The sequence below is a fragment of the Euleptes europaea genome, chromosome 16 (assembly GCF_029931775.1).
Source record: "Euleptes europaea isolate rEulEur1 chromosome 16, rEulEur1.hap1, whole genome shotgun sequence".
NCBI classification, from domain to species: domain Eukaryota; kingdom Metazoa; phylum Chordata; class Lepidosauria; order Squamata; family Sphaerodactylidae; genus Euleptes; species Euleptes europaea.
Genome location: NC_079327.1, coordinates 33058509 through 33083669, shown reverse-complemented (window position 1 = coordinate 33083669; position 25161 = coordinate 33058509). Strand labels below are relative to the sequence as shown.

Here is a 25161-nt window from a genome sequence, read left to right as displayed (position 1 = left end):
GACCTGTAGTCTGAAAAACTTTCTATCTGCCACATTTTCAGATTATTAAATCCTTAGTTACAGAAGGAAGGATACTGGTGTTTGGTGAGATCATAAAATGGATGTTTGTGGCTCTACTAGGGATGACAATTTAGTTAATATTTGCTTATTGCCCATTGCACAGTATTTACAGTGTCAACCTTCTGGGATTCCTTTGTGTGCGTGAATATTTGGCCCATGGCATTTCAGTTTAAGCTTTTGTTGGAAGGGAGCAGTGTGTGTGTAACCTTCAGAAAAGCCAGATTTGGCAGGAAAAGTGTGTATGACTACATAAGAGAGACACAGAAGATTTAGTATAAAAACTAATTTTAGTAACAGTGTACTGACTTATTAGTATGCTTCCCTTTAAAATGGTTCTGTATATTTATTTATGAATTCTAATGCTATAACATCTGTAAATGGTTTTTAGGACAGTTTATCTGTAGTGTACATCTGTATTTTTTTCTCTCCTTTTGCTCATACAAGGAACAAAAGAAGGGATCTTTAATTACTTGGTCAAATTTCCACATCAACACACCTATGGAACAAAGTGAATCAGCTTGCCTCGTTGTATATAATTTACAAAAAGACAGACAGCGTCAGTTTGATTCTCTTGGCCCCAGTTGAAAAATGGCTATAACATTTAACAAGCAGTAGGGTTGTTAGCACTGGGTTGGGAAATATCTGGAGGTTTTGGGGGTGAAACTCAATACTTCTAATTTAGGGGAACCCAACGTTATTGAATCTACTTTTGTGGTTTGGGAAAAGGCAGCGGGTGCCGCAGCAACATGGCTGCCATGGGTTGAAGGGACGAATCACAAAATGTCTGCAACGTGGGCTCAGTCCAGCAGCAAAACGTTAAAAAGGTAAAGGTTCCCTGTGCAAACACTGGATCATTCTTGACCCATGGGGTGATGTCACATCCCGACATTTTCTAGGCAGACTTTGTGGTTTGCCAGTGCCTTCCCCAGTCATCTTCCCTTTACCCCGAGCAAGCTGGGTCCTCATTTTACCAACCTCGGAAGGATGGAAGGCTGAGTAAACCTTGAGCCGGCTACCTGAAACCAACTTCTGTCGAGATCGAACTCAGGTCGTGAGCAAAGCTTTGGACTGCAGTACTGCAGCTTACCACCCTGCGCCACGGGGCTCCTAGCAAAACATTATAATGTTAGGAGGTTCCTAGCCAAGCATCCCCCTTTCATGGAGGTAGCTGTTTCGAAACGGGTGCTCTGTACAGATACAAAGATAAACTTCCAGGGCTCTTCAGAAGCACTTCCTTCTGAAGCACCACTTTGCTGGAAGAAAGCTGGTTCAGTAAGGTGGCTGTAGAATACTACGCTTCACTGCTGTGGTAATTGAAACGCCATAAACATATACTTGTAAATTTACATAAAACCTTATTTTCTTCATTTTACAGCAGCAGCCTTAAATCTAATTAAATACATGAATCTGGAAATCTCAGTTCAAAGAGCTGCCTAAAGTTATTTCATTAGCAAAATACTAGACTTTAATTAAACAGAAGCACACCACATTATGATTGAACCTAAAATGGTATGCAGAGACGAAATTGCTTTGACACTGTTACAGTTAAGGTGTATCAGTAATAAAAACAGGAATCAGCAGGCAGCTAAAATTAATTACACGGAACAACTGTAGCTTCGCTGTGACAATCAATGTGTATGAGGTGCTAATTTAGACAAACAGAATGCATATTGAAACGGTAAAATACACAAAAAAGCAGAACAGTGGGGGCTGGAACTTTTCAGAGCAGGAAACGCTTTAAGAATTAAGTTTCTGAGCAACAGACACGTATTGAATAATTACTGATTTACTAACCATAATGCTGCCAACTGTTTTTCCTCTGAAGTAGCATTAGGGCTTGAATGGGTTTTTAGCTTCATGGCATACCTGCAAAAGAGCAAGAAAAAGGATAGCAAATAAGGTTAACAGCAAAACGTTCTTCTGTTACGTGTCAGATAGCTGAGGATTTCAATCATCACATCTATTCCCCTTTATTATCACTATAATTATTTTTGCCCCCCCCCCCTTTGGTAACACTTTCAACACAGCCACTCCAACATCTGGCCACCTGCCCAGCATAATCTCTGTACAATAATGCTTTTAGAAAGCATTTCAGTAATGCGTAGACTGTCTTCTCATAGAAGATAATGATAACCATTGATATTTTTTACTTTTGTTTGTATTGCTTCTTTAGCTAAATTGTACAATTTCTTTCTTTATTCTACCATCAAGCCTTGACCAGGTCTTCAATACCTTGTTCTGTTAATTTTTTTTTTTTTGTAATGACTTATTTACTGGCTTTCCTTTCTTACTTTAATCCTTGCCTCTGACAAGAGGTCAGAGTTTGAGAAGCCTTATTATGCATGTGCAGCTCACTGAGCTGTGCTTCAAGATGCATGGGGTACTAGGAGAGAGAATAGGAGACGTGAGCCATGGATTGGGGGGCATTATCAGGGGCATACCCTGTTGAGCCACCACTGATTATGGAGTATGGGCACAGATCCATGCTTTTTGGTTTTAATTAATGCAAACTTCCCAGAGTTCTTATTAAGTAGTTTGCAAGCGGGAAACCTGCAAGGACTTGCAGGGGTTACTTCATTTCCCCCTGTATCTCCTTCCCCATATGGTTTCCTCTTTCTGCCCTCCTGGCAGCCCCCATATCTTCTCCTTTCCCCTTTCTCTGCTTCCTCCTCTTCTTCACACTCACCAACCTCCCCCTCCCTCATTCTTTTTATTTATTATTTATTTACTTCATTTATCTCTCTCCTTTCTCCCCAATGGGGAGCCAAAGCAGCTTATATCATTCTCCTCCATCTTATCATCACAACAATAAACCTGGGAAGTAGATTAGGCTGAGAAAGTGACATGCAGGCCCAAGTTGACCCAATGAGCTTCCATGGCAGAGAGGGGATTTGAACCTGGATCTCCTAGTTCCTAGTCTGACACTATAATCACGACACCATATTGGCTCTAAGCTTTCCCTCCTTCCCTCCTCCTGGCATCCTCTTCCTGGGAAACGTCTGGCAAAGTTGCAGAAGTTGTATGGTAGCGAGTTGCTCTGGTGAGTTGCACGGTGGCCACTGCCAGGCCTGGCTAAGTTGAGCAAGTTGCATGGAGGCTGCTGCTGGGCCTAGGTGAACTGTGAGGCATCAAGTAATCTGTCAACCACTGCCACACATGGATGAATTGCACAAATTGAATGGCAGCAGGCTGGTGGTTCCTGCTGGACCTGGTCCCAATGAGTCCTTTTTCTAGGGCAGGAGGAAAAGGAGCAGGGGAGAACTGGCTGGCCAAAGTAGAGTTGGAAAGAGTCCTCCCCCTGCCTCTTACTGACAGAAACCAAGGTTTGAAGACTGACAATAGGCTTCATAGCAGCAACCACAATGGCCACTGAGATCTCATTTCTGAAAAGCACAGCTGCTGCTGCTATTATTTAGAGGGTTTTTTTTTTTAACCCTTCAATGTGTTCTTAGATTTCAGATTTTCCAGCAGATCTGGGGTTTTCTGATGATGGATTGGTGGTGCTGTCAAGTCACAGCTAATTTATGGTGACCTTGTAGGGTTTTCAAGGCAAGAGACTAACAGAGGTGGTTTGCCATTGCCTGCCTCTGCATAGTGAACCTGGACTTCCTTGGTGGTCTCCCATCCAAGTACTAGACCTTGGTGGTCTCCCATCCAAGTACTAGACCCTGCATAGCTTCCAAGAACTGATGAGATTAGGCTAGCTTCAGCCATCCAGATCAGAGCTGGTGATGGATGAGGCCTAGCAATTTGTGTGTGCATTAAGTGCCGTCAAGTCGCTTCCGACTCATGGCGACCCTATGAATGAAAGTCCTCCAAAATGTCCTATCTTTGACAGCCTTGCTCAGATCTTGCAAATTGAAGGCTGTGGCTTCCTTTATTGAGTCAATCCATCTCTTGTTGGGTCTTCCTCTTTTCCTGCTGCCCTCAACTTTTCCTAGTATGACTGTCTTTTCCAGTGACTCGTTGTTTCATGACGTGACCAAAATACGACAGCCTCAGTTTAGTTATTTTAGCTTCTAGGGTCAGTTCAGGCTTGATTTGATCTATAACCCACTGATTTGTTTTTTTGGCAGTCCACGGAATCTGTAACACTCTCCTCCAACACCACATTTCAAAGGAATCTATTTTCTTCCTATCAGCTTTCTTCACTGTCCAGCTTTCACACCCATACACAGTAATAGGGAATACGATGCCATGAATTAATCTAGTCTTGGTGGCCAGTGACACATCCTTACAGTTCAAAATATTTTCTAGCTCCTTCATGGCTGCTCTTCCCAGTCTCAATCTCCTTCTGATTTCTTGGCTGCAGTCTCCCTTTTGGTTGATGGTGGAGCCAAGGAATAGAAAGTCTTGAACAATTTCAATTTCAATTTCCTAGCAATTTAGGGTCCCTGTAATTATACTATCATAGATGACCATCTTAAAGTTCTATAATTGTAACTTCTGTCCATGTTTACAGGTATTCAAACATGAGTTTGGCAGAAGCATACTCTATGGGCAATCATATATTGTCTATTGGCAATCACTGTCAGTTTTAACAGGTCCCAGTACATGGACATAAAATCCAATCAATGGTCAGCATATTCCCCAGACTCTTACCTGATGAGTTCAACTGTTTCAGAATACATTGTGAAGGGGGATTTAGACTCCATGGGCCCTTGTTCCATAGCATTTCCACATTCAATGAATGATAATGCAGCTTCAGCATAATTGAAGGCCTTGCCAAATTTCTCCACCTGATAGACAAATTGCAGACGAAGAAAAGAAAGCCCAGCAATCACCAAACAGTATTTTAGAGAAAAAAGTTGTACATATCTTAGTTGGGTGTATGCAAACATTTTTTATATGAAAGAACTACAGATTCTGAAACATTTTTAGCTATTGCTGTGGGGAAAACCCTATGCCAATGAAGAGGAAATAATATAAATAGTGGTGCTTACCAAAGATTGTGAAATATAAACTAAGAACAAGAAAATACAATAGGGGTTAAAGTAAACAAAAATGTGTGCAGAGAAGTGTACCCTCTAGCAGAGAGCCTCTCTTACTGCGCTATGTGCCAGTTTTTTGTACAGAAGGCAATAAGCGAGAACTGTATGACATAGACATTGTATGAAAAGCTTTCACCCAAAGTTCAGAACAAATGTGCTTCCAACACCAAGGCCCTTAAATTTAATCTATAGCCATTCTTTTCTGTTGCAGTATTTGACAACATTATTTAGGTCTTGTGCACAGGGAAAGACAGTCTTAGAAATCTGGGGGAAAATTTAACCCTGCACGTCAGTACAATAGCAGAGATCTAACAGAGTGCATGCTCTTGATATCTCTCAGGCTACTTGAGTAAAAAAATTGTGTAATGGCAAAAATCTCTGGTCACATCTGATCCATGCTTTCAGCAGCAGCAAGGAAATCTGGTCAGAGAGACAGGGAGAAAGAAAGAAAGAGAAAAAGAACACAGCAATCTTGGACAAACGATTTTAGGAGGGCATGGGGACATTTTCTAATTCTTCCTGAAGATGAATTTATGCAAGCCTCAATCAAACTTTTCACTGGTACTACAAATCACAACCTTAATTACTTTTACAGCTTAATTTTACAGCTAAAATTATTTTTGCAAAATCACTCTGGGATTAAAGTTTAGCATACTTTTAAAACTAAACAAATGCAGATATAGTAAATAAGCAGTAGACAGTGGTAAAATGGAAGAATGAGGGGGCACAGGGTCTTTGGTGCCTGGCATGTTATATGGGTTTGGGGATACATAGAATAAACTATCAGCTCAAAGATTTGGCTAACAGCTAATTATACAAACAGTAATTTATTTCAAACTATATAAAACATCTGATTAGTTTTTTTAAAATGTTACTTTAAACAATGATGGTTATCATTTATATGGAATTTAAGATTACAATTAGTGGCATTATACAAATAATCTGAAACAATTTATCTGAAAGTCGTATGTTCTCACCATTGCATCTGCTTTATGCTTCTTCCTTTTAGCTTCCTGCATAAAGTAATCTACATTATGTGGCCTAGAAGAGAAAACAGTAAGAAGATATTTGAGTCTATCAGATGTGTATAATTCTTTTTATTGGTTAACATATTGAAGGAGAAGTCCTTAGTGGTTTATGTTCAAAAGAAACAAATATTTGCAGCTAACATGCTCTTAATAGATTCCTACATTTTGATTGAGAATCAGAAACAAATATTTACAGTGCAATCCTAAACAGAGTTGCACCTTTCTAAGACCATTTACTTCAGTGATCTTAGAAGGAAGTGACTCTGTTTAGAATTGTGCTGTGAAACAGCAATCCTAACCAGTTCAACTCAAAATCCTACCTGATTTCATGGGGCTTACTCCCAGGAAAGTGTTATTAGGATTACACTGTATATTGAGGAAACTATAAATAAAGCCCAAAGGAGCATCCAATAAACATATGTATACCCCTCAAAGAGTGTTATGCTCTTCTGGTACCAACCTATTAGTGGTCCCCAACCTGCGAAGTGTCTGGCTGCCCTCAACTAGGGCCAGGGCTTTGTTGGCCCTGGCTCCGGCCAGGTGGAACATTCTGTCGCATGAGACCCGGGCCCTGTGGGATTTGTCCTAATTCCCCAGGGCTTGTAAAACAGAGATGTTCCCCCAGGTCTATGGGTGAGAGCTGTGACGGTTTCATCATAGCGGCCTCCCTGTTATGTTCTATCCTGTTCCACCTGGTCCTACTTTTCCGCCTTCTCACCTGGCTAGCCACCGCCACCACTAATATCCTTGGTGCCATCTGGATTCTTCGATTTTGTTCTGTTCAAGCGTATTTTATACAGGTTTTTAATTTTACCTATTATATTATATATCGTTGTGTATTTTAAATGGAATATATTGTTGTTGATGATGTGAGCCACCATGAGCCTGACCTTAGTTGGGAAAGGGCGGGATAAAAATCTAAAATAAAGTAAATAAAAGAAAGTATATGGCATTCTTACTCTAATACTTTCTGATATTAAGATTGTAAAATACACCCAGAGTTTCTATCCCAGCAGGGCTGCAGGTCACAAGCATACTGTGCTGTTAAATAGGCTGATGGGATGGGAAAAGCTCCTTCCTATACTTTTTTTGTATGTTTCATTAGAGCGTTAAAGATGCCTGCTGAAAATGATTGTAGAAGTGCTGACTAGGAACAGGCTGACGGTCCATCTCTTCTGCAGTACCACAAGCTTCGCAAAAAGGCTCTGGAAAGGCAGTTACTTCATTAATAAGCAAAGCAGGCTAAACTTATTCCACTAAGTAATAGGTCATGCTAGAGTAATAGGTTATAGGATCAGATTTTGAATCTCCAATAGAGTTGCCAGGTCCCTCTTCGCCATTGGTGGGATGTTTTTGGGGCAGAACCTGAGGAGGGCGTGGTTTAGGGAGGGGAGGGACTTCAATGCCATAGAGTCCAATTGCCAAAGTGGCCATTTTCTACAGGTGAACTGATCTCTATCGGATGGAGAGCAGTTGTAATAGCAGGAGATCTCCAGCTAGTACCTGGAGGTTGGCTACCCTAATCTCGAAAAATATCTTTCAGCTTTAAGAAACAACAATTTAACACCCCACTACCCATTAAGACATCGTTATTTATTTATTTATAAAAATTAATTTTAAAAGAATACTTTCCAGTGAGAATCTTCAAAGTACAATCACAACTATATGTTGTTTTTCAGAATAAATGTTAATTAAATAAAAGGTAATACAAAGTAGAAAGTGTTTTTCTTCATTTGTCTAGTATAATTAAAATGTGCCATGGGGGGAAATCATATGGCCATGATTGTTTCTAATTAATATGATGAATGTCAGGTGAGACTACAAATGTTGAACGATCTCTCCAGAAAACACCCTAAAACTCTGTATTCACTTTAACAAGGGCAATCTCAGCACAATGTCTGGGGTTAATCGAGGCTGAAATTATCAAAAAATTTACTGCCTATCCATAAAAAAGTACTTTTAGCTGAATTGCCACCCATTTCTCTAAAACCTTGTTCCACCAGCAAGAAATAAACCATTTCTACTACTTGTTACATTACACAGGCGCACATAAGTGAGTAATGGCAGCTCTGTTCAAATCAGTTCTTTCTAATTGAACTTGTTCTAGTATTTCCACACTGCTGAATGCAATTTGCTATAGATTATGCAGATTAATGCAACAGAAATGTAAATTCATGCAGTAAAAATGTTAAATACATGAATGAATTTTTTAAATAAAACTACTAGTATGTAAGCAAATAAATCTACTCTGAAACAGTGTATATTTATTGGTTATGTTGCAGCTTAAATTCCAATATAGAAGTTTTAATTGTTAATTTCACTCAAACTATTTTCATCTAACTGTTACGTTTTCTTGTCAATTTACACAGACTATTCCTCCCATTTTTATTATCTCACCGTGATATACCATTTATGAGGATTCATTTAAGAATGAATAAAAGTTCAATAAACCCTACAAACTTGTTGACAATAAATGTGGAGAAATGCATATCCAGAGAAATTTTTTATTAAAGTATTAGCAAAATAAAGTAAAACCATTCACAATATGTAACACCCTGTGAATTAAAGCATAAAAGTGATTTTTCTACTGATTCAGGCAATGCCCTAATATGTGGGAAGACTTATTGCCTTTGTGGAAGGCTTAGAGGGGCCTTCATCAGTTGCTGATGGTTCTTCACGTATCAGAGATTAATCATGACAAACAGAACTTCCATATTACCCAACGTCAACTCAAACGCAATGTTGTTCAACAGTGGCAGTGCTTATATTCAGCTGCAAATGTTGAATAATACATAATGAGAGAGTAAGTGATGTACATGAATGTGTGAACTGAAATAATTCATTTTCTGCAAAGACATCAGCCAGGACAGACTGCGATGTTAGAACTGTCCAGGAACAAGCTGAGCACGTGGACCCCAAGAGAAAAGGACCGGGAGACAAAATTCCAGGGGCCCTGGTCATCCTCAGTGCAGATCACATGATTTACTTTCATATGATGTTTGGATTGGGTCTGGGTGGGGCAGAGAGAACCTTTGCCTGGGAACCTGTGGTGGCTGTTGGTTGCCCAGGGCAGCTAGCACCACTGGTGTGTGCCTCAGCTTGCTCCTCTCTGAGGGGGAAGTTCACTATGAATTTTGCTACTAAGTTAGGGTCATGTCACCCTGAATGTTAGGATTTTATTACACAATACACTCCTTCCTGCCACCACCACCCCTGATTTTGCCTTCTCACAGTAAAATACTAAGCAGAGTTACATCCTTCCAGACCCACTGAAAGGCACAACTCTGCTGAGGATTGCATAGTACATCTGGCCTATATAGCTTGGGACCCAACAAAACAAATGTGCTGTGGCCTTGATAATCGCTCAGTTATGCTGTCTCCATGAGACTGCACAAAAAGAGAGGTTTCCTATCTAGTGGTTGATAGAAGGACATTTGCTGTCGAACTGAATTTGGCTTGGTTTGGTCACAAGCTGTCTAGGCCTGCTACAAAATATAACATAAAATAACGAATAATGACCAGTCAGCTGCCATCATGTTTCTTCCATAGCAAAACAATGATCTACATTTAATATTTCTATGAGCACTCTTGCAGCTTATTCATGAGCCTTGCAGTGGCTGGGGACGGTGCGGTCGAGGTACCACCACCGCGCCTCCAGAGAGGTTTCCTGGCCACTCCAAGACAAAAAAATGCCTTAAAAAAAAGAAAAAGAAGAGAATGGGGGGAAATAGCCCCATTGAAAACAGCGGTGCTGCACCAACAAAAAGCTGGAGCAGCACCGCTGTTTCTACAGGGGGCGTTCCCAGACGGGAAGGGGTGAGGAAGCTGACTAAAGTCAGCTCTGCCCTGGAAACACCCCAGAAACGCCCCCTTATGCCGGCACCACAGTTCTCTTCCGGGATTTAGGCCCTGGAGAGGCTGCGGTAGCACTCTGTGCAGCTCCGCAGCACCCTGGTGCCGACGGAAATGCCCCCCGCACCAGGTTATGTGCCCCTTATTCCATGATAACAGGGCACTTACGCTGACACAGGGGTCACACCGCCTCCACACCACTTTCATCCCCAAGCTCAGGAATGGGCTGTTACACTCTCACTGAATTGCAGATATAGGTTTCAGTATGCAGTTACATAGTGCACAATTGTTTGTTATGATTTTGAAAGCAAAAACAGATTATTCCATCCAGCTCTATACATCCAGGGCCAAATCTACATTTTTTGAAGGGGGGCAAAAGAGTAAAATGATGCCCCCCAAATACTATATACATATTTTTCTTTATAGGTACATATATAATCAACGTATATAATCAACAAATCTTTTAAATGATAGAATAAATTATGTTGACCTCTATGAACTGTTAATGAATAATTACACTGTTACATTATTTTATCTATCTATTATGTTGGAATATTCTCTCAACCACTCTGCACACATATAAACCCAACCCAAGGAGAAAGTTTTTCAGCCTAACCTTTTCCCAGACATTTTTTAAAATACAGCACACATAATTTTGACATGGGAAACACAAAAAACTCCTCACACTCCTTCACAGCCTGATAAAGTACAGCCCAAGAAAAGCTTTATCTGTTAATTCTGCTGCTAGAAGCTAAAATGATTAAGCTGAAGCTACTGTACTTTAGTCACTGGAAAAGACAATAATGCTAGGAAACTGTCTCTTCTGTGCAATTGAGCCACCCCCACCTCCTAGCAGCAGTCTAATTGGGGGAATGGGGCGCACACGCTCAGAACGAGTAATCTCTTCTGGGCAATTGAGCCTCCCCCACCTCCTGCCCGCTGTCCAGGGCACCTGCCCCCTCTTGCCCCCTAGATCTGACCCTGTGTACATCCAATCGATGCTCCAACCATACCTTTAAAATGATAGTGCTTACAAATGTAACATCAGAAAGGCCCTATACAACAAAGAGATTTACAGCCTAATTTGTTTAACAGAGTAATTAATAATATTAAGCTTCATATTTTAGTTAATTAAGAAGTAGCTACTTTCTTTTATTGGTGTCATGACTGTCATGTAAACAATTGACTTCTTCATCTATGAATTAACGAGATGGCCATTTGTCAACTACCTTAAAGTCAGAAGAATTAAGGATTCTAAATGAGTCTTGAGCTCAGGGAGCTCATAATACTATAGTGACATATATCTCACATTTATATATAATTGTTACTGATTATCCTGGTTTTGTATATTTATCTATGTATTGTTAATGAGGATTTTGTAAAATAGAAGATTATATGAATATATTTGGGATTTTCACATCCATTGTTAAGGACTTTTTTTTTTACAGTTGTAGTACTCAGGCTTCCCTGAAGACTTGCTTCTTTTGTTGTTGTTGCTGTATACACAAATGTAACATGAAAAAGACCCCATAAAGAGATTTATAGCCATTTCTAAACCATGTCTGCTTGGAAGCAAGCCCTATTGATTTCAGGGAAGACTGACTATATAGCAACTGGTTGCTTTTGTACTGGCCATAGGTCTAATGTTTTGCCATCCAGTAATGGTCCATAAAAAAACCAGTCACTCCTAATATTAAGTGGCTGGCCCAAATTACAATCACAAAGGCTGCAACAGGACCCCCCACAGCCTGGCCAGGCAGTATTTATAGGGTTGCCATCTGCCAGGTGGGGGCTGGAGATCTCCTGGAATTACAACTGATCTCCAGATTACATGAATCACTTCTTTATGTAAAAGATGTATTCCACTTCTCCTGGTGAAAATGGCTGCTTTAGAAGGTGGACTGCATGGCATTATACCCTACCAAGTCCCCCCCCCTAAACTCCACTCTCACAGGCTCCACCCACAAATCTCCAGGTATTTCTGAACCCAGAGTTGGCAACCCTAAGTATATATATTCTTACAGTATTCCCTGCATATGATAACCAAAAGAAAACAACCCCCCTCAAAAAAACATCCTGATGAAGAATGAAAATGCTTCAAGAACACAGCAAGTTTACAGCAATTCAGAGCCTGTGTGCGTGCGTGCGTGCATGTGTCCGGGGGGGGGGGGGCAAAGAGTACTGACCTTCTCAAGCCCCTGGCAACAGGAAATCCTGGAAGCAGAATTTTTAAGGTGAAAATTCCAAATTGTTTCCCTACCTTTGCATTTCCTTGCAGGTCTTGAGGCTGTGCAAATCCACAAGTATTCCTCTAGGTAACACATTTTTCTAAAAACTTGACTATGTTTGTATTGCTTAAGTACTAATCAATACTCACCCATTGTTACAGCTGAGCTTTGTTCTTCTGCAGTCTTTGTGTGTACTGGGTGGAGGAGACCAGGTTTCTTTTCGGTATTGTGCCTTGTTGTAGAGCAGAGCATGTTCTGAATTGATGTGCATTGCTTTCTGGACCATCAATAAAGCAGACTGTTAGGACCAAGCGGGCAGAAGTAACCAATGCAAATGGTAATTTTCTGTCTAAAGGACACATCCCATGTTATGATTTTCATTCAAGGGAATAATCTCATAAATCAAATCATGTGCTACTGTTGTCTATTTGTAAATTAGGCAAGTAGCTGAGAAAAACAAGTACCTAAACATAATTACAATCCAAAGGACCTCAAATAGGGTTGCGCCTACTAAGATACCTACTGGAAGATATCCTCTGGGCTGATCGTCCTGACTGGTCATTCAAGATAAAAAAGAAAATCACCCAGCTAGGAATTGACTTGGATTCCCTATCCCTTGCTGGAGAGAGCTACATCCTAAACCAAATAAAACAAAGATTAACTGACCACGAACTTCAGAGCAAATTCCCTCTAACTCCTCCAATCTGTTCACCTCAACATTTCGGAATCCCACCAAACCTTGGTCCAAAATACCTGGAACACCTTGACAATCCTAAACTCAGGAAAGCTTTTATACGAGCCAGAACCAACACATTGCCCTTGGCGATTCTTTGTGGCAGATTCTTAAAAATACCCTATGCAGATAGAGTCTGTAGATGTGGGGCTGGATGCCCTGATTCCCTGTCCCACATACTCCTGGAATGCCATCTATAATACACTTCAAGAGACAACTTAATAAAACCTTTAATTCTGAATTCCTACTCAAACAACAGGAAAACACTTCACAAACTATTAGCTGATCGGAACCCAGAAATTATAGAAAGCATGGCGAAATTCCTGATAACAGCAATCAACCAATGGGAACTCAGTCAGAAAGAGGATCTCAACACTAAAGAATAAACTGTATTTAAACTAGCTTTTAACATTCAAATTTTAATTTCAGCTTTTGTATATTCCTTTAAACATATTATGCCAATAGGTATTTGTATTTGGTAGGGTTGCGAACCTCCAGGTGGCACCTGAGATCTCCCACCATTACAATTGATCTCCAGGTGATCAAGATCAGTTCCCCTGGAAAAAATGGCTGATCTGGACGGTGGTCTCTATAGCATTATACCCTGCTGAGATCCCTCCCCTCCCCAAACCCTTCCCTTCCCATACTCCACCCCCAAAATCTCCAGGTATTTCCCAACCCAGAGCTGGCAACCCAAGCTACAGGTCTGAGATCAAGAGGTGTCGCCTACTTCTTCTGCTTGATCAATCATGGCTGCAATCCTAAAGACACTTTCCTAGGAGCAAGCCCCACTTAATAAAATGGGACTTACATCCAAGTAGATCTGTTTAGAATTGCTCCCTAAATGAGCTTTAGCTGTTAAACCTACGTATGAATAAAAATAGTTCTGAAGAAATATCATACTTCTTGTTTTTAAATAATCCATATATATGGGAGAATAGGCACCGTCACAGAAGAAGCATTCCTTCCTGTGTGTGAGAGAAGGGGTAGAGTCTTTTCTGAGATGGTGACATTCTTTTGCTTTTTCTACAAAAAGTACTTGTTTAATTATTTCAATACATTTGCTATCTGATTAATCAAGGACATGTTTTAATAGAATAATGCAACATTAATTGGCTAAGTGTTACAGCTGTAATGAGATCTGATATGAGAACATGGCAGATTGATTGTTTTCCCTGAATGGCTAATCTGTATCTTTAAAGTTCCCCTCCAATTTAAATAATGGCAGTGGCCGATCTACTATGAAACTAATGATGTTTAAGCTTCAGGGCCCCTAATCCCAGAGGGCCCGGAAGCAACTCTTTTGTTTAATAAGTGAATTTTTCAACAAAATCGATGGCATTTTTTAAAGTGTTTGATATTAAAATAAGGCTATTTTAGTGATAGAATCATAAGCCAAAGGGTTGAAGTACTTAATATTGACCTTAGAATATGCTCTCATACCCATTTCATATGGCCTCAAAATGTCCCTGTAATTGGTCAAATTTCAAAATTTTCTCGGGGGCTTGCAGCGCTTGAACCCCCAGCTGTATGGGCTCGCTGAGCTTGCCAGAATCTATTCATAGCCTACATTTTGGCAGCTGGAGCCTCAAATCCTTCGTTGGTGCAAGGCTTAATAGTTCTATAGCTCAGCCCTTAGGCTAGAGCCAATCGGAACGATAAAAAGACATCTGAATTCTCAATTCAGGCTGCACTCGTCTCGCTTGTGCATTTTAACACCAAAAATCAGATTTTTACCTCCTTATCCTAAAGAGCCCACTCTGATGCCCTTCTACCTCTCTATTAGAGAATGAACCAATACATCTGCCATAGAACAACCCCACTGAAGAAGATAACAGTGGTTACCCAGGCCTCGTTGCTGGTGGGAAGGGGCTCACTGTATGGCCATTTTCAAGGACTCCACCCCACCATCCTGTTCTCTGCCATTTGGGCCTCGAGGTCCTTGCAAAGGCAGCAAGGCCCTTTGGACCTCGTTGGATGTTGCCCTATTGTTGCTGGTTGTGAAGGGGCCCCCATAACAGTTCAAGCTTCAGGGTCCCAAAAATGTAGGTCCGCCACTGAATAATGGCATGGTATAAGGAAAAGCTACTGATATGGAAAGACAAGAAAAATTGTTGGATGCGTATGTACATATGTACATTAAGGATACAAACATTGATGTACAATTTGTCAGTTTCAAGGGAGTTACATGTGCACACAAGACCACAGGCAGTTTTACTTTTCAATGCTGGGGTCAAACTTACACTGAGATCTCCAGGGTGTAGGTGGGACTGGATATCACTCTTGTGTTTTTTGCTTGAGGATAAAGAAGATAATAGGTGGCCGCCATTCAGTCTGTTAGAAGACATTAAATCATCACTGGAGAATTTGTGTTTTGATGCATCAGAGAGGGGTGAGACAGGTGACTGAAGTATTTTCTCATTTTTATTTACTGGTATTGCCAAGCTGCAGATGAAAATTACAATAATGGAGGGTCACAAATACAGCTCTGAGAAAATAAATACTATATTCTGAATTCTATACTATTGTCCATTTCAACTTACTGGCAGGATGAACCATGTTGGCTATTTTATCTATCTAGAAACATAGCATGAGAATCAATGTTCCTTTTTAGGGTTGTGCAAAAAAAAATTCGGTTAATTTTGGGTTCGAATTTATTTATTTTTATTTATTTATAGATTTATTTTTCAGTTTACCGAAAAATTTGGGCCCATTTAATTCTATGGGGATTTTTTAAGAAACTCCTGTGGGGGCATTTTTGGAGGTAGAGTTCCCAAATTTTCAGGGTAGCTTTCAGGGACTCTCCTTGCAAGAACCCCAAAGTTTGATGAAGATTGGGTCAGGGGTCCAATTTTATGGGATCCCGAATGGGTTGCCTCCTCCTCCATAGAGAATGGGCACATTGCAAGAACTCACGGGAAACTGAGTTTTACCACGACTCTAGGGCATGGATGTGGCCATTGCAGAATGTGAAAAGTAAGTACATTTAAAATTCTCCTGGGGGGACATTTTTCAAGGTAGAGCCACCAAATTCACAGCATAGTTGCAAGTGACTCTCCTTGTGTGAACCCCAAAGTTTGTTAAAGTTTGGGACGAGGTTTACAACACTTCTCTATGGAGGGGGGGCAACCCCTTCGGAACCCATAAAATTGGACCCCTGACCCAATCTTCACCAAACTTTGGGGTTCATGCAAGGAGAGCCCCTTGAAGCTACCCTGAAAATTTGGGAACTCTACCTCCTAAAATGACTCCCCCAGAGCTCATAAAATAATTTCCTATATGGAAAAGCCTGGGGAAAGTCAAAGCTTTCCTCTTTTTGATAAACACAGTCTACTATTTCACATATATAATTGTTAGGACTGGTAGGCTGTGCCTGGTGGGAGGTTCAGAAGCAGGGATGTGTGGGGAGGTGCATGCTTTAAGGAGCAGAGAGACAAATAGTTGGGAGGCTTCTGGATACCAAGATAATAATCCCATAAATCTTAAAATACAGAGTCCTAGAGAGGGTACATGGAGCCTATAGGGGTCTGGGACTTAGGGGTGCTCACCCCTCTCTCCTCCGAGGTCCATAGGGACCAAGCCAGGGGGTTTCCTTGGCCTCAGACCATTCCGAGGGAGAGTCTGAGTCCGCTTCTCCCTCGGATGCAGCCAGCGTCTCTTTCCTGCCTCAGAACACAGGCTTGAGACCTCCTCCTCGGCCTCCACCCCCTCTGGCCTTTTATGGCCCTGGCCCTTGGCTCCTCCCTCCCAAAGCCCTGCCTCCTGAGTCCTTATTAGGACCGGGCGGCGCACGCGAGGCCGCGGCCCAGAGGCACCCTGCCACTTCTCAGCTGGGCCGCAGGGTTGGGGCCGCCTGGCCGCGTTATTCGGCCATGGCCGGTTGCTTCCCCACGCTCCTGACGGCTCCCGGCTGGGCTGACGAGGGGTTCTTCTTTTTCCCCCCAGGCTGGTGAGGTAGGTGGGGTCTCGCCTCTCGGCCCCAACTCCTCCTGGGATGTCGGCTGGGCTCCCCAGGTTCCTTCTGCCCTCGGTTCCTGAGGGAGATACGAGCCACTTTGCAAAGGGGCTGCTGCCGGTTCTGCCTGGGTCCCGGGCGTCCCTTCCTCCCTTTTCCCCTCAATGCAGCGGGAACCCCCGGTCTGGGAGGGGTTTCTAAGTCCAAGCGGAGCCCGCCAGGGTCCGTCTCGTGACAGAGCCATTTAATAATGCTACAGAAGATTGGCCCACATACAGTGAACACTATGACTGGTATGTTGCACGCCATGATACCCCAGATGAACAGTTGAACTACATAGGAGACAAGATTTATGGCTGCCTTGGCAGTATGACATACTCAAATAAGCCATGCACCAAATCTTTCACTAAAATTGTGACTTTGCTGCAGGAAAAAAGGGAGCCCTTTATATGGAACACACGTAAGAATCTCCAACACGCAATTGTTCACACAGAAGCTTCTACAAATAAAATAAAGTTTGAACTTTTGGAAACAATCTAATCATACATTTCTAAGAACACTATCCTGGGAACAATCTACTTGGAATAAAATAAGGCTTACTTCCATTTGGACCGGTTTAGGATTGCTTGCTAAGAGTCAGAGGAGATTTTATGAACAATAAAACAGGATCTGCTGGAAGCAACCTCTGTGTGATGACTTAACCCCACTGCATCTGTAATATATAGCAAAGGTCATCATGTTCTTCTGGAAGTTGGCAGAAAGAGAGTCAATGACAGCATCAGCTATTTCCCAAAAATAGATGTGCCAAACTGGGTCCTCTCTACACCAGGCACCTAGAATAACGTAATGTTCAGCTCTCTATATTATGACAGATGCAGGGGTAAGCCATCCTGTGGAGTATATTTCCAACAGTTACTATTTGATGTTCAGTTCGAAGGCTGATTCATAAGCTCAGTCAGCAGCATGATCACTGCTTGAAATGCATCTCCATTGGCACAGCTTTAAGCTGACAATTTGTTTAAATCATTATGTCATGTTTCCATTAAAATATGCTTCAAGAAGGTTGACAGCAAAACAACACAACATTTAAAAAGAGAAACCAGGAGCATAAAACAACAGCAATAAAAATAATTGACCAACCACCTAGCAGACAAAAGTAAAACCAATTAAACCTCCCCCAGCTATTAAAACAAAAATAAGGAAGTGGATTTAAATGGCAAGAATGGGTCATGGCTGGAAAGAAAATATAAAGCACAGCATGAAATCCAGCAGATAAAACACCAACAAATGTAAACTATCTACAAGCCTGGGAGAACAACAATGTTTTCACTGGATGCAAAAGAATAACAAATTTGGCACCAACAAACTTGCCTGGAGGGTGTTCCATAATTGTGTTGCCACAACTGAAATGCTGTGACCTGTTTGTATGGCTTCTGCTAAGATTGTAGGAATTTCTATCACTGCAATCCTTATCTGAGGGTTTGTTAGGGACATAACTGCAATTGGCGCACCCATGTTGGAGCCATGTCACACAACTGGTTTGCAGTGAGGTACAGTACACCCACACTGCTTTAAAACAATTACTTGCACAACACTGCCACATATGGAATGGGAAGGATTTTGGTGACCAAAGTAAGGTGCTTAGGGTGAATGAAGTTCATAGCGTAATAAGGGGGGGGGAGGGGTAACATTGCTGACTTCAGAATACGCCTATTTAAAATTATGACCCAGACTGAGTCTTTGTGATGGAACAGGGTAAAAATGTAAACAGTGTTAACGTATTTATTGGATCTACAGTTATTCATAATTTTAAGATTTTTCAGCTCTTATATTACAAAACATAAAAATTGTACATAAAACCAGGTAATTGTAGCTAGTTGTGAAAACTTGATCATCCAAACTGTACTAATTAAAAGAAATCAATTCCCTTACATGCCAAATCTCTATTATATGGTCTTAAGGCAGAGTGTCATCCAACACAGAAACATATACCTGTTTTTGATCGTGTTGCAATGGTCCGCTGTTGAAATAACCTGGGTTGAGGAAAACAAACAGGAGGAACATTCTTGTTCTGTGTGAATCTTCTTGCTCTCCCTAGCCTCATCCTCATTTTCATACTAATAGAAAGGAAAAAAACCCTCATCATATAATGAATTTTACAGGTAATGGTGCCACCATTAAATAACGTAATGTTTGTATTGTATTTGTAATTTATATTGAGCATAATCATTTTATATATAATGTATCATATTAACTCAGGTGATAACACATGCCTTTGCCTCAGAGATCCAAAATAACTCTAAACAAACAAACATCTGGTAGTTAATTCAGAGAAATACTTCAGAGCTGTTATTTATTTAAAAAAATCCATAACAGCCTCTATACCTTCTGATTACTGTCGCGAGAATTTTCAGTATTGATCATTAGTTTATATTAAAAAATATTAGTAATCTATATTAAAAGAGTTTGGGTTGAAATTGACCACATACATTATCACCTATAGACCTGACTTTCAGAAAGCAGCTATTAGCTGACATCAGCTCCAAGCAGGACTCTGACCTAAAAGGGTCATAAGTTATTGCCACAATTACATGGGTCCAGGTGTACATGCTCAATTTTGAATTATTTTCTCCTGTGCTGATTTCCTAACCTCCAGGTACTAGCTGGAGATCTCCTGCTATTACACCTGTTCTCCAGCAGATAGAGATCAGTTTACCTGGAGAAAATGGCTGCTTTGGCTATTGGACTCTATGGAATTGAAGTCCCTCCCCTCCCCGCCCTCCTCAGGCTCTGCCCCAAAACCTCCCGCCGGTTGTGAAGAATCTACAAGTTTGCTGAAAATTTCTACACAGAAGTGAATGGTACGAAAGGAAATGGCCCTTATTAAAACTTTGGTGGATAGAATATTCTGTCTTTACAGTCAAGCTAGAACTTAATACTATGGCCCACTGAATAGTCTGGTAGTATCTGAGGCTGTAAGCCTGCTGAAGCTAAGCAGGAGTGCATCCGAGCCAAGTACCTCTGACCACTGGAAGACCCATGTAACAGAGGAATGCAGTTTTTTTAAAACAGATGTATCAGTAGCTCACTGCACAGACATTTCCGATAAGCATCTTTAAAAAAAAGATTCTCTACATCAGCGGTTCCCAAACTCTTTGAGTCATGGAGCACTTTTCAGAAGAGAAATTAATCACAGAGCACTAATTTTCACCTAGCACCTATAATATATTAAACCAAACGAGTATTTTTCTTTCCAATCTCTTCATGGAGCACAGTTTGGGAACTGCTGCTCTACATGCTTTCAAAATTATTAGTGATTTTTTCTGACTTTTTCTAAAATACAGAAAAAAATGTGCAAAGCAACAGCGGTAACAAAGCTTTTATCTAGCAACTTGTAGCTGCTCCAAAATTATACAAAATAGTAGTAACAAAGTATCCCGTTTCGATATCCTTCTTCGGACTGTAACTGTAGCTAACATCAGAAATGAAGCAATAATCCTTTATGAAACATAGGTAGTATGAGACATTGAAGCCATAAATTCAATTAACACGTGCAGTGTAGAAGGCTATGGGCTGAAGTGAAGTAGCTACAAGTTGCTAGATAAATGCCTTGTAACCTCTGTTGCTTTGCACATTTTGTTTCTGTCTTCTATCAGAGGTTTCTTCCCCTTCTTTTTTTCAAGAATTAAAAAAAATATATATCTAAAGCAAAGGAAACTTTTGACAGATTGTCTATACAGACTAGATGCTACTTAACATTTCCGTTTTGCCTGTTTAAATAAATAATAATTAAAAAAAAAACAACAGACACCCTACCTTGCGTTTCCTTTTAGATTTTGGAATAACTTTTTCTGCTGGCACGTCAGTCACAGTGCTCCGCTGCATACTGATGGCTTCTTTAACTCCGGTGTTTATTACCAGTGGCTCCTCAGGTAAGTGTTGTGGAATTCTGGACAAGAGAGTCAAATCAATTTTGACCCAGAGTGCTTTTATTTCCTCTGTGTCCTTCAGAGGGGACAGGAGCTCATTCCTACCAAAAGGGACCAATGTGTAAAACTGCTCTTCCAGCTCTTTTGCTATATCGTTATGTGTCCTGGTATTAACTGAACCAGCACTGCCACAGCTGCCATTTGCTTTGCTGGTGATATTACTCCCAGAGTCCTTTGATTTCTGGTCACTTCCAACTGAAGCTGAGGCCACAGCTTGAGGTTTGTGTAAAAGATATTCCTCTTGTTCAGACTGAGAATCTGAATCTGAGGAAGCTGAAGACTCCGTCTCAATAAATTCCTTGGATTTGGGTGCTGTTTTACCTGACCCCCTGGTCCGTTTCTTTTCACAAGCAGTGACACACCGCTGCTCCTTTCTGTGCTCAACTTTGCTGCTGCAGGGCCTGCTTTTAGGTTCTTCACAAATGGCGTTGTCCAAAAATACTTGACTGAAATCAAGATCATCAGCTGTATGGCTGTTTAGGTTATCACCACCAGAGGTCCTCTCTGTCCTTTTCTGCTGTTTTTTACAACCTGTCCTTTTCTGAGGACCACCATCCACTGAAACTGCAGCAGCAGGCGGTGATTTTTGCTTTCCTCCCTTATGTCCTGGTGCTTTATTAGCTGTTCTAGGCCTCAGCTCCTCTTTGTTGGGATTCTTGACTTCTTTATCTCGGAGATCTGTTTGACAAATGGCAGGTACATTTTCACAGTCCTGCCCTTCATCTTTTACTTTGTTGTAATACTGAAAGTTCTCCAGTCCGTGGTTATCATTTTGATTCAAAAGAGGTGCTTTGTGAGGATTAACCTTATTTAACCATTTATCCAACTGCCACTTGTTTGATGATGGCTGTTCAGGCTAGAAAACAAGATTTACAAAGTACTAGCTTACAGAGATTTTATGGGGCTGTCGTTCTCTTTGAGAATTGTAGGTATTTTACATTACCATAGAACAAAGGATTTTTTTAAAAGTATGCCTGCTCAATCATCAACATACAGTGATAGAAAAAAAAATTCTCCAAAGAACAGCCACTGTGTTGTTTTGGTTATAGTGTCAGATTATCACATAGGGGAACATAAGGTATGTTGTTATTAAGAAAAGGAACAGAGTATACATAAAGGGCCACCCTAAAGAAGAATTCCTGTATGTACCCTAGGAATATTAGAAGCAGTAATCATAACAGGAATTTACATCACAAGGGTTTCTGTTCACATGTCATACTTTGTCTCCTTTATTTTCATAATGTCTAAGTAAAATAAAAAAAAAGAGCAGAAAAAAAAAGTTTATCGTTGTTTTATGGTTTGAATAAATTTGTAGAAACTGTGCCATTTGTCTTTATTTGAATTTTGGGTATCTGGTTGTAAAAGTTCTGTTAGATGCGCCATTGTTATGAATTCATATGCTTTATCAATCCAGAGTTCAATTTTTGGTATTTTTTCTGTTTTCCACAGTGAGGCTAGGACTATTCTTGCCGCTGTTATTAGGGTGGCCCTTTATGTTAAAAAATGTTGACTATTTGAATCCTGTTAAGGGGGTAAAAACATGTATTTTCCTTTTGTTAATAATCTCCCTTACCCTTTTTCCTTTCCTGTATCCCCATTTAATATCAGAAATCAATAAAAATATTTATTAAAAAAAAAGGGTTTCTGTTCAGAGGACCATTTATTGCCAGATAAAGGTGGATATTTTATAAGGATACACCATAACAATATTCAGTACTATGGAAATGGCATTGTCCTCAGACGTTCATCCCATTTTTTTCATTCATAGAGAGCTCAATGACATCCCTTTCCACTATGACTTCCGTAGCTTGATGCAACATCTCTGACAGTGGGGCACACACACACATAACAAGAGATCAACAAGCAGCCCAGAAGTGATTAATATATTACTTCATCGGTATGCAATGGGCAACATATACAAATAGCAACAGTGAAAAGGACATAGGGTGAGCTGATGGCAAAGGGAGGAAAGGGTCAAGGCATAAAAGAACAGAAAAAAGTGTATGGCTGTGGGAGGAGTCAGGTAAATAATACACAGGTTTATGTTAGTCTGTTATAGTTCCAGGAATATGATATTCCATTTTAAGGCAGTTTGTGGCTGACACGCTTATCCTATGAAAATCTGAAGTGGCCAGTTTAGATTGTGAATCTGGTGGAATTTCAATACAGGCTGATTAGATGTTATGAAAGGCATTCTCTTATTGATATTTTAAACATTGCCAGTTTGCATGTGAAAAGCATGGAGAGTGCCTTCATTCATTGTGTAGCTGATGGGGGGCAATTGCGCTTTACAGGTTTTTTTTTTAAGATCAGTTCTTTTTGGGCCATTTGTTGTGGTGAGGTGAAAACTACCTGATCTGTGTAAGTTACTGCACAACAATGAGGCACCACACAGCAATAGCCTGTCATGTGAAAAATTATTTCAAATGGCTTCTACATGGCAGGTAATTTTTTCTTTCCATCCACTGCTAGATCTCCTATTTTAATATTCTATGCATTCCCCCTTTGTTGGTAAGATGTACTCTGTGGTTGGGTATTCATGGATAGGAGATAACCATACTGAAGGAAGAGGCTCTGTCCAGGAGCAGGCTAGGCTGTAAGCCCATTACTATGACATGCTCCATTTATGTAATTTCGGAAGTAAAACAGAACATTTTCTTTCATTACTTTTGAAATTGTTAGTGGGGTGGGTGTGAGAGAGAGAGTGTGTGTTTGTAAGCAAGTCTTGGGCCTTGGCCCTGTTACAGCCAGTCAAGTGCCTCGGATCAATTTATCTGTTTTATTTTTATCTGTTAGCATGATTCTTTCTCCCTTTATTATTCCCTCACAACAACCCCATGGATTAGGGTAGGCTGAGAGAGAATGACTGGCCCAAAGTCACCCAGTGCATCTTGTGGCCGAGTGGGGATTTGAATCTAGGTCTGTCTGGTCTTAGCCTATAACAGCTGTACCACAACTATACACATATCCAAAATGAATGACATTCTGTTTACTGACCCAATAGCTACAACAGCCTCTGGAAGGCAAAAAGACCTTCCTGACCAGATTAGTGCCGATGGCCTGTTTAACACACACAGGGCTTGATCAAGCTCCTTAAAAGTGTCTAGAGTTTCCTTTAAAGCCTCATGGTTTAAAATCTTTAAAATCTTTCAGAGATGTCTGTACCCTTTCCCCAAAGGGTACAAGGGCTGGTTGGAAAGAATGTTTTAATATCATGCCTCCCTCCCCCGCCCCCCATTTTTCTCTTTGTATGAAATGCCAGCCTGTGCTTAAAGGCACATTCACATAAAAACAATTCACCCATCAAGATATCACATAAAACTGCCTTGATCTTTAACACGTTGCTTGGATGAATGCTCCTTTGATTTGGAAATCAACTGTTTTTCCTTCCATGATTTGCCTGTGGTGTAAGTTACTAACATTATATGTAAAAATTCTTCTATCCAAGCATAGATGCCCTTACCTCTGGGTTGGAGTAATGAGAAGATTTGTTGCAGTCACTCTCTGTAGAACTGCTTTCACTCTCGGAGTCAGATTCTGAACTGCTCTCAGATTCACTGGAGCTGCTGCTGCTGGAGCATTTGCTGGAGATTCCCGAGATTCTGCAGCTGGGCTGCTGCACAGCAGGGCTGTCACATCCCCAAGAAGCAAGAGAGAGAACACACAGCATCAAACCAAAGGACATGTCCCGCTTGTCCTTTTTGTCAGGTTACTTATTGCAGTAACATACCTAAAAGTCCAATTGGCTAACAGTTACACACTTGTAACTCACAACTGCTAAGAACACCGTTGTTTTTTTTACTTCTACTGTTTGTATTCAATCGTTTGTGAATACTCTTGCGTTTACAGGAAACAGCCTAAGGTAGGGGTTGGCAAATGGCAGCCCTTGGACAGAATCCAGACAGAGGAGTTGCTCAGAGGGGGCTGCTCCATTTCATTTAAGGCACAGAAGTAGTGGCTGGCACACTGCTTTCCATATCATGTCAACTGTGCTTAGGAGGCAGTAAACTGGCAAAGGAAGAAAAACAACGTGTGCAAGCGCATGCTCTGAGGGCCTATGAACATTTCCTCTTCCGGGTTAACAGGAAATCCTAATATCAGACAATCACGCAAGAATCACGCCAGGAAAAACAAACACATTATTTCTCCATACTTTACTGTTGCAGACTTCCTTAGCTCTGCCATGATGCTAGACAGTGAGTTACATGGCAGGTATTGCTCCTATGGCTTAGCTGGCAATGTCGGTACACATAATTTTGCTTCCTTTGCCAGTTTCCTGACTTACTACTAAGGACAGCTGACATGATATGGAAAGCAGTGTGCCA

At 40.9% G+C, this 25161-nt stretch overlaps 1 protein-coding gene across 1 annotated transcript in view; it reads right to left on the bottom strand.

The window, feature by feature from the left end:
* Window positions 1-25161, bottom strand: part of AFF3 (ALF transcription elongation factor 3) — a 276318-nt gene that overhangs the window by 10792 nt on the left and 240365 nt on the right. Inside the window, exons 10-17 of the mRNA XM_056862161.1 lie at window positions 24300-24465; window positions 20664-21692; window positions 18840-18964; window positions 15136-15337; window positions 12309-12457; window positions 6029-6092; window positions 4663-4799; window positions 1855-1926 (exon numbers count right to left, since the gene is read on the bottom strand). Coding sequence (XP_056718139.1) covers window positions 1855-1926; window positions 4663-4799; window positions 6029-6092; window positions 12309-12457; window positions 15136-15337; window positions 18840-18964; window positions 20664-21692; window positions 24300-24465 — 1944 coding nt within the window. The remainder of the gene's footprint in view (window positions 1-1854; window positions 1927-4662; window positions 4800-6028; window positions 6093-12308; window positions 12458-15135; window positions 15338-18839; window positions 18965-20663; window positions 21693-24299; window positions 24466-25161) is intronic.